Raw genomic sequence first — 10,473 nt, forward strand, 5'->3', positions numbered from 1 at the left:
GCTCATCACCATCAAAGCACTTCACGGACGGCCCCCATCCTATGTATCTAACCTCCTCTGTATTAACAGTCCCCCCCTTCACTTCGTTCCTCTTCTTCCCTCCACCTTTCTGTCCCTCGTGCTCGTCTCACCACTTTCTGTTACAGAGCCTTGAATCACTCTGCCCCTCAGTGCTGGAACTTCTTAACCCTTGAACTTTACAAAATATCTACCCTCTCACTTTTCAAATCCCGACGCAAAACACATCTGTTTAGTCTTTTTTTACCCATCTCTGTTTTATCTCAACCTTAATATTATATGTTTTTATCCTGCTTTCAATTAGTGTATCCTGCTTTTGTTTTTAATTTTTAATCTTTGTACAGTATACCTGAGTGTTTTGAAAGGTGCATGAAATAAAATGTTTAATTTTTATTATTAAGGAAAAGTGTTGATGTACTTAATAAATAAATAAATGTTTTATTAATATTTTCAATGTAATACTCATTTGATGTACAATGTTGTTTTTTTTTCAAATGGCCCAGATTTTTCAAATGCATTATTTATTTATAGACATGTGCCGATTACCGGTTTCAAGGTATACTGAGGTATACTTTCATTTCATGAAAAAATGAAGGTTTCAAAACCACACAAAAAAAAGTTCGTACTGTCCCTAAGGTATTAGCCATTTTTCATGTCCCAAAAATGCATGGAGCAATCCCTCGCTTGCAGCTGCAAGGCTCAACCCTCCTCCACCGGTTGTTGTTCAGTGTCAGTGATGGCTGGAGGAGGTGAAACTCCTGAACTTTTTTCCCCCCATCGAAGAAAACAAAATCGCTGGATTGGGAATACTTCGGCTACAGAAAAGTTACAGACGGCCGCGGCTTTGAGGAGGACGGCCAACAGACATGTAAAACATGTATTTTTTTATTTATTTCAACTTACCAATATACTTATGTTCAGGTTTGCTAATGTTTTGAAAAAATAAAAATCCTGTTCAATGGGAATTAAAAAAAAAAAAAAAAAAAAACCCAGATATCTCAAGCAACACATTTTAGAGCTGTAATTGCAATACCGTGATACTGTGAAACCGTGATATTTTGGCTTAAAGTTATCATACCGTCAGAATATCATACCGGCACATGCCTATTTATTAATCTATTAATTAATTAATTTATTTTTTTTTTTTTTTAAACCTGTCCTGTTAAACTGTTTGACACGGAGAATGGAAGTCTAAGTGCCCGGTTGGTCTGAACAGTTTTAATGTTTCACATTGAGAGTATGGCATACTCCCATTGTGATCATTCAACACACCTCGTTTATTATGACAAAGCAGCAAACAAGAAGGGGTTGTGGGGGAACAGAAGAAAAGAAACACAAGCGAAGAAAGAAAATAAACACAAACAAACTACAACAAGAAATACATTGAACGTCTACACTAACTACTAATGTGTTGGTGCTATTGTCAGCTAGATGTATTTCCGGTTGACACCATGTGGGGGGCCTGTTGACTAGGGAAAGAAGGTGACGGGGGTGGGGGAGTCTATAAGCTAAGTGGTTGAAAGGGGTAGAGTGTACACAAATCAGCTCTGTGATCTGGAACCCAGTAATCGTGTGAATCCCTTGTGAGTGTAAGCCCATTGGTGACCGACCCTACGCCGCCCCACCGCCCGCCAAGCGCGCGACAGCCACGCAGGCAAGCGGAGACACCACGCGGGCGCCAACCTAGGGCCACGGCCCCACCCAACCAGCCAACAACGCCAACAAACTCCACCTGTGAAGCTGACAGAAGAAGAGGTTTATCAAACACCCTTAGATGTATGCCAAGGACCAGTGAAGTGTATTATTTAAGCATAGTTCCTTAATTGTTCTATGTCTGGTAATTAATATATAGGGTGTCCCAGAAAAATTGCATACGTTCCCCAGCAGCTGGCAACTAAATTGTCTATGGGTTTCTTTGTAGATTATACCCATTGACCGACTATATTTTGAAGGAAGAAAAATTATTTATTACATGCGGCTGGGAGTGTTATGTATACATTTTTATTATTTTTGTGGCATTCCTTCGCAGGTGAGAGAGAATCCTTATTCTATGTTCATCATTCTTGCGACTATTTCCCACTGTTGTTCATATTTGTCCATTTTATTTGTCTATTTATTTATTTTTATTTCTCTGAAGGCGTAGATGGCCCTGAAAGTTCACCACTGCAGTGGGGTATACAGTGATTCATCGCTACTTCATGCTTTAAGCCCTAAGTCCATCGTGGATTTTATTTTATTTTATTTTAATATATAAATAAATAAATACAGATGAGCTGTCCCGAGCTAATCGCGGACACTCTCCCTCACTCAGCTCCCTGCTATTTGTTGGTCAGGCAGTGCACTGGAGTTGCTTGTTAAAGTTAACGGTGATTGACAGACGTTTGGGTTTGATCTTGCCAGAGATGCGAACTTCAAAGCGCCGCATGCGTCAGTCGTCGCTTAACTTGTCAAACAGTTGCTGTGACAACTCATTGTGTGTAAGTGAGTAGCTTGAGCGGATTTGAGTGGACTCACTCAATGAACCATTTAATAAAGCCAAGCATTTTTTTACTTTATTCTTGTTTAAAATTAATTCGGTTGGACAGTAACATGTTTAAAACTTATCACAAGTATTACATTTGAAGTGCTTAAAAACCAATTATCAAAATATACATGTGGCGGAAAACACAGACAAGCCTGAAAAAGCAGTTTCTGCTCTTGCACCCTTCTTTAAAATAAACTGCTGTAATTTAAGACAAAATAACTTTTGTCTTTGATAGAGCAATATGTCTATTTGCTGCCAGAGCAGTGTCATGGCGCATTAAGCCCCAGAACTATTTTTAATTTGTCCGTTTTACCCTGGAGACCCCCGTTTACAGACACTGTGCAACCGCTTTTGTTTCAACCCAGCCATAAAAAGAAGGTAATTATTTTTATCATTTGGAATGTCTATAATTTTTAGCTAAGAATCATTAATTGATGTTTAATATTTAGTTTTAAAAAAACTACTTTATAAAATTATTCACTCGCATATTTTAAACTTTTAATCCAATTACGTCACAATGAAAAATATAGTGTCTGTAAATAGGTCACGGATATCTACCTCATAACTATCGCTTAATCGTATTTTTTTTGTTACTGTCGCATTTTCCCCGATATTTTAAATGATTAATAATTGATCCAAACAAAGAAAAGAATGAAGAAAAAAAACTTTTAAAAGGGTAAATAGTTGAAGAAAAGAATCTCGACCACTCCTTGATGTCTGCGATTTCTGCATTGAGCCCTTGTTATATTACCGCGTTTCACCCATAAAATCCCCAAAAAGTCCAGCTGTGGCCATTCACAGCTGTGTCTTGACACTCAGTGAGACATGCTACACAGAGTTTTTGGACCGAAACAAGGTAAGTACACGATAATGTCTCGTTAAAATGTTAGTGTCTTTAATTATGCTCTCCCATGCTCCCACCTCGAGTTAGGGTTTAAGGGTTTAATTTTTTTTAAAATGCCCTCCTGTTTAAATTTTTTCTTCCCACAGAAAATTGAGATTTTAAGCTTTCCAGTGATGTATCACACATATACGACCTGAGTGTTTTCTGCCATATACATAAACGTTTTTTTTTTTAATTGTACTTTGGGGAAAAGTGGGGAAAAAAACATGTCTCATGTATCTCTTTCCAATGCTAAATCTGAATAAATACATTGAACACACACACACACACAAAAAACACTTTGCGGTTTTCCACTCATCGCGGCGGGTTGTGGTCCCTATTGACCCTGAAACACGAGGGATTACTGTAAAACGTACTGCATAGAGCATTTTTATTTGGAAACTAATTACTGATATGACTTAAAACTGGGTGCTTTAGGTAAGTGTGGGCCACCTCTGCTGGCTTGCGACTTGCTCCATTGGTCTTGGCCAATCACAATGAAGCAGACTTTATAGCTCCTGGCAATGACTTGTTCCTCTTCAGCCCACTGATGATATGGGCGAGTTTTTTTTTTTTTTTTTTTAACGTGCACGACATGAGTGGAGGCCCTCAGAAAGGACACGTCTCCTCACAGGAGAAACATCAAGTGTTTGGAACTCAAACAGCACGTTTCTTCTCCAGTTGAAACTCATAACATCACAGTTGCAGGATGGATAGAATAGCCTCTCACCTGGAAAAGTCCAAAAACTTCCGTATCGAGGCACTCCTGGCTCACGATGTGGGCGTCGAGGGCGGGTCTCCAGAGGCGACCTACACCGGGAGTCCGAGGTCCGAGACGCCCTCCCCTCGGCCTGCGAACGCCGCACAAACCCAGCCTGGAATGACGCCACTGGGACCCCTCTACAACTTTTCCCAATCGGGATTCTCCGCAATGTACGCCGGGGGCTTCCTCGGAATGCATCCGAGGTCCGTGTACCCCTTGGCGGCTATAGGCGCCCAGCCGCCCGCCTTCGTGTATCCCGGCTTCCCGCAGCTGGTCCAGCCGTACCCGGGCCACTTGAAGGCGGGCACTGTGGCCGGGGTGCACCCACTGGAGCCCTGGATCAGAGCAGGAATGATGTTACCGAGACTCGGAGAATATGGAGGTGAGTACGTCCATTTACCGGAACTTGTATCGTCTTTGAAACCCCCGTAGGAGTTCAAAGCAATTGAGATGAGAAAAACGTATAGCATAATAAATTATATAAAATTATATAATGCAGTATGTATACATAATTATAATAAAATATATATTTTAAAAAATGAATACGCAATAACATTATAGATGAACTACATTGACAAGTTCTTGTCACCCAATTAAGAGTGAAATCATGTTGAAAATGTATTTTTTCTGCTCCTTATCCAAAACTGTACACATAGTCCCATGTTAGTGCTTTTTTTTTTTTTTTTCTCCAAAATGTCAATCTGTTAACAGTGATTTATGTATTAAAATGAATGCAAAAACTATAATAATGGTGCAACACCTGAATGACACCAAGCAGTTCATCAAGTGATCACATTTTCACTGTTTTCATTTCGGTAATGGACTTCTATGTGTTTTATTGTTCCTTTGGAGCATAATCAATACAATGAAACATTCAAATATGGAAATGCATGCCTGCAACGAACAAAGGAATTAAAAGTTGTTGTTGTTGTTTTATATATATATATATATATATATATATATATATATATATATATATATATATATATATATATATATATATATATATATATATATATATATATATATATGTATTATATTTTGAAAATATGAATATTTCTTATCAATGCTACAATACCGCAAAGATTTTGTTAAGAGTGTAAAGTTCTCATATATGCAGTATCACTGTAACCTACAGTATCATTAATATATATATATATATTAATGACACAAAACTATAAGCATACCAATAAATTAATGCGCTGCTATCAAAATGAGAAAAAAATTAAATATATGCTGCATATGTTTACACCAACAGCACCAGCCCAAGCAGGGTTGTTGGGGAAGTGTCGTAAACCGAGGACTGCGTTCACCAGCCAGCAGCTGTTGGAACTCGAAAACCAGTTCAAGCTTAACAAGTACCTATCCAGACCCAAACGCTTTGAGGTGGCCACTTCCCTTATGCTGACAGAGACTCAGGTATGCTATATTATTTACTGCAGGGGTGCCCAAGTCCCAGTGACGTGCGGTGAGGTTCATGGTTGGTGAGGCATTGACTCCTTCAGTGTCAGATTTCCAAATACATCAACCAAAAAGGGTAGCTTATTCAATTGGCTACTGGTTATTTCATATCTTATCAGCATTCTTCACAAAACACGCACACACGGTACATATTATTGATACGTAAAAGTAAGAAAATAACATGCATTTGCTCTACACCCTCAATGTGTTGGTCATCGCAATTCTATAATTCATGCAACATAAATGAGAGTAAAGAGTGGTGTACAAAACCACAGAATTCAATTCTGACCTTTAGTGAAATATTCAGTTGTTTTTAAAACTTTTAATTCTGATACTTTAAACAATTTATTACAGATTGCTAAACAAAAAGTGTGAAAAGAAAAACAAAGAATATTTTATTTAAGGCCAAAATTTAGTTTTTAAATATTCTATTGTATTTTTCTTGGTCTAAGCTCTTTTTTTTTTTTTTTTTTTTTTTTTTTTTTTTTTTTTTTTTTTTTTTTTATATAAGATTGAAATGAAAACTGTTTGTGATCTTGCGCCTGTCCTTCACCACAAAAACCGGTGTTAGTTTGGAAGGGCATAAGTTTGGTCTCAACATTCGTAGGGACGATATAACAGCATAACCTGCATGTAGGCACACTTTTTGCTGGGGACGGGACATTAATTAGACCAAACAGATTGGATGAAGGGGGCAAAGGGCCACATTTCTCATGTATATGAACCTAATCAATTAATAGGCAAAATGATCAATGCAAAATAAATCCTTATCTTCTGATAACTTTTACATGCATTGGTTCAGATGATACACTGTTCGATTCAAACCTTTGTTTTCAAAAAATACTAAAGAAACATTTTGAAAACTTCCTGAATAAATGTCTGGTTTTTATTAGCAAACATAAACATAATGAAAATAATTCACTTAATAATGGCAGGGTCAATTCTATCCTTACAACATATGGAACTATTGAAAGATCTAAATTCTCTATATAACTGAACATTATATCATGCAAAAAAGGTAAGGTTGCTTAAAAGCTGGTGGGGACAATTTTAGCATCCTGAAAAGTTGGTAGTGTTATGTCCCTACCGTCCCTATGCAAACCTACGCCCTTTTTGTAAAAGTCCTCCTTATTTTCCTTTACTTTAAAAAACATCTCTCCGCATCAATGGAGAGGATTGCTTCAATTAGATCATTCTGTGTTCTATTTGACAAGCCAGAAAACACAGTGGATGTGTCCAAAAGTCTAGCTAACCTTTCATCTTTCTCAACAAAACCATGTAATCGTTCTACATATATGCCACGTTTAGAAGAGCTACACGCTCATCGTTACCACGAAATGTTAACTCCTGTTTAGCTAGGATGCAGGTTGCATTAATGAGGTCTTTCAAACTCTTTTCTTTACCTTAGCATGAAGGATGCTACCGTTGAGCTTTCGCTGTTCGTCAAAGCCAAATCGATCCTTGAGCTTCCAAAAGTTTTTAAAGCAATCAGGCTTTGAATGTGAGTGGTCGAGCTGTCATGTTTGCTGAGGCTTCGTGGTAGTTTTTTAATGTCACAATATCTCGTGTTAGTCCAGACATTGGCACAAGTTGAGAAGAAAAGGCAGGGAAAGCAGCAAAGGCGATTTTTCGAAGGACAGCCACATAGCCAGTCTTTTCGGGTGTACCAGTCCGTTTGAAAAGCGCAAGTTATCTTGTCTCGTAGTTTGAAGCAAACCTTTTAGCTCCGGTGTTGTGTTAACCGCGTCCACTTTTAATGGAAAGTCCAGTTTCACGTACGCCCCCTTGCAGTGCGGCAGAGTACTATCTGCCGCAACCTGTGCCTTTTCACTGCGAGTTTATTTCCCATCAGCAAAACTAAATATGTCGCTAACAAACATTAAACTTTAAGGGATAAAGACATTTGCCAGACTGTGGAAAATCAGGTCAAATAAACGTATCTGGAAACATTATAATGGCGACATGCAGATGTACGGCAACCAGCACGCTCCAATTCCATGTATCAACCCAGTTTGTTGTGGATTGCGCAATCAGAGGTGAGGCTTTACTCATTGCTGCCGCACCTCTCGTTTCATTTCTTTATTTGAACAGGAAATGGGCAAATTCAGCGATTTTGACTATAAAAAATGTTTGAAATAAGTCATACATTAAGAGCAATGAACAAATATTAATATAAATTTGATGCTATAAATATTTTTTTGTCTTGATGACAGGTGAGGCTCTGCCTCACCTGCCTCACCTGACCGCACGTCACTGCCAAGTCCAGTCCTCGAGAGCCCCTATCCAGCTTGTTTTCCATTTCTCCCTCCTCCAACACACATGACTCAAATAATCAGGATCATTATAAGGCTCCTGCAGAGCTTGCTGATGAGCTGATCATTTGATTCAGGTGTGTTCAAGGAGGGAAACATGGAAAACAAGCTGGACAGGGGCTCTCGAGGACCGGACTTGGGCACCCCTGATTTACTTTATCGCTCTTCTTTATATGTAGTACAGTATACTGATACAATTGGCTGACTCTGGATCATAATCCTCTTCAAGTTTTTCAAGTGATGTATTTGCGAATTGGAATCGTAATTAGTATGATTTCCGCACTGTAAAATGGTGTCACGATTGTGGTACTTTCGAAAATAAGACACTGTTACATAAAACATAGATTTAAGCAATATATGGTTAGCAATAGAAAATGATGTCACACTCAACAGAAGCACAGTGGAAGACTTGCAATGCTCTCAATTTTGCCTATTTAATACATTTCAATGTTTGAACCCAAGGGCTATAGGTCTGCATAGGAACAGTATAGGGACATAACACTACCAACTTTTCAGGATGCTCAAATTTAAGCAACCTTATTTGCATTATACTGTATAATGACTTCAGTTATATAAGTAATTTAGATACTCTTCCCATATGTTGTGAGGATAGAATTTGCCCTACCATTATTAAGTGAATTAATTTCATTATGTTCAGGCTTACATATACAGTATCCCTTTTCACTTGCTGAATGTGCCGGTCCATTTCCCCCCCGCAAACGTGCGTTTGATTGGCTGATGACTTGCATTTATTTGAAATGTATTTATTTTCTACATTATTTATTTTAAAATGTTTTATTTGCAGCCTATGCAGACATTTTTTCAGATAATCATACATCAATCATAGTTGAGGTAAAAAGTTTTCATTTTTTGTTAAGTTTAGCTGTGCTTGTGGACAAAACAGTACGGTTTTACCTGAAGGAGGCGCTAAATTTATTTATTTTTCTTAATCCCTGACTAAGTTTTTTCTGTTATATTTATTTATTAAGACAGACAATGTTCAGCGGTTATAAGATAAATGTTTACTTTCTGCATTCCTGGATAGTTACGAGATTCTTGAAGTTTGTATATATTGTGCGTGAATACCATTTAAGTTGCATTCAAATATTGCAATTTAAATTTGCTAATAAAATCCAGAAATTTATTCCGACGTTTTCAAAATGTTTCTTTAGTCGTTTTGGAAAACAAAGGTTTGAACCGCACGATGTATCACCTGAGCCATTACACATGAAAGTTAGTATGAGTATGATTAATTTTGCATTAATTGTTTAGCCTACCAATAAATTAGGTTAATATTCATAAGAAATGTAGCCCTGACCTTGCCTGGAACAGCAGACTCACCACTGTTCCAGTGATACAGTCTGGCGACCGTTCCGCGGATCAAATTCCCTGTGCGGAACAAGCCACAGCAAACAGACAGCTGAGTGGACCAATCAGCGACGAGCGGACGTGGCGTTGGTAAAGCGACAAGAAACTCTAGCGCGAGAAAGCACATCTTCTTTTAAAAGAAATGCTTCCAGTGCTGTCATTTTCTGGGGTTTTAGCAACTCGATGTGTTTTTGGTCATTTAAAACTGAATTTACTGCAGATTGGAACATATTCTCAGCTTTCCCGTTAAGAGCACGTCACGCAAATAAACGAATCTGATAGCACGGTTACTTTCTTTCGGGCTCGAGAGGCCAATGAGGAGCTGGGTCCCAGACTGTTTTCCCGGTGCTTGAAAAGCCCTGATCCCCATTCACCCAATCTGTTTGGTTTTATTAATTTCACATCCCCAGAAAAAAAGTGTATATGCAGGTTATTCTGTTATATCGTCCCTACCAATGTATAGACCAAACCTCTCTTTTCACCTACCCAATCACAGGTTAAAATCTGGTTCCAGAACAGACGAATGAAGTGGAAGCGAAGCCGTAAAGCCAAGGAGCAAGCAAGCCCGGCGTCTCCGTTGAGTGACTGTGAAATAGCAGAGAGCGTCCAACTTCAGGCAGACTCTCCCATCCCTAGCTTGGAGGATGAAGATGAACTCCAAGGCGAGGATGGGGACGAGGAACCGAGTGTTCTGACAGGCTCTATTAGCTCCCTCTTGAGGCACGCGGGAGGAGCGGCAGGGAACTACAGCTCATATTTAGAACAAGAGCTAGAGGAGGGAAGTTCAAGAAGAAACGGGGTTTTCCCATAGTTAAAACATGTGTTTTTATTGTTTGAGTTTGTAAATTGCTGAGGAGAGGACAATGCACAATGTTTGAGTTTGTAAATTGCTCAGGAGAGGACAATGCACAATGGAAGCAGGTGCATATACATTATTTATCACAAGCCAGTCAAGGAAATATTATGTCCAAACACAGTGATACTTTACACACACGATAATGGTTGAATGGCCTGTAATAATGCTGATTTTCTCCCAAATTTAGGGCGTTCATATACATGATAAATGAAATGACATCAATTTAAATGTCTTCTATCTTTAGTGATGAGCTATACAGTATACTTTACATAGCAATTCAGACTTTCC

The 10,473-nt window shown here is 38.5% G+C and overlaps 1 protein-coding gene across 1 annotated transcript; it reads left to right on the top strand.

Annotated features, from left to right (window-relative positions):
- The first annotated feature begins 3,998 nt into the window (after positions 1-3,998).
- Positions 3,999-10,340, top strand: LOC130926765 (motor neuron and pancreas homeobox 1-like). Its single transcript, XM_057851943.1, has 3 exons — positions 3,999-4,570; positions 5,447-5,607; positions 9,826-10,340. Exons 1-3 carry the CDS (start codon positions 4,135-4,137, stop codon positions 10,138-10,140), a joined length of 912 nt encoding a protein of 303 aa, XP_057707926.1. The 5' UTR covers positions 3,999-4,134; the 3' UTR covers positions 10,141-10,340.
- Positions 10,341-10,473: the final 133 nt, after the last annotated feature.

This window comes from Corythoichthys intestinalis, chromosome 12 (genome assembly GCF_030265065.1).
Source record: "Corythoichthys intestinalis isolate RoL2023-P3 chromosome 12, ASM3026506v1, whole genome shotgun sequence".
Classification (NCBI taxonomy): domain Eukaryota; kingdom Metazoa; phylum Chordata; class Actinopteri; order Syngnathiformes; family Syngnathidae; genus Corythoichthys; species Corythoichthys intestinalis.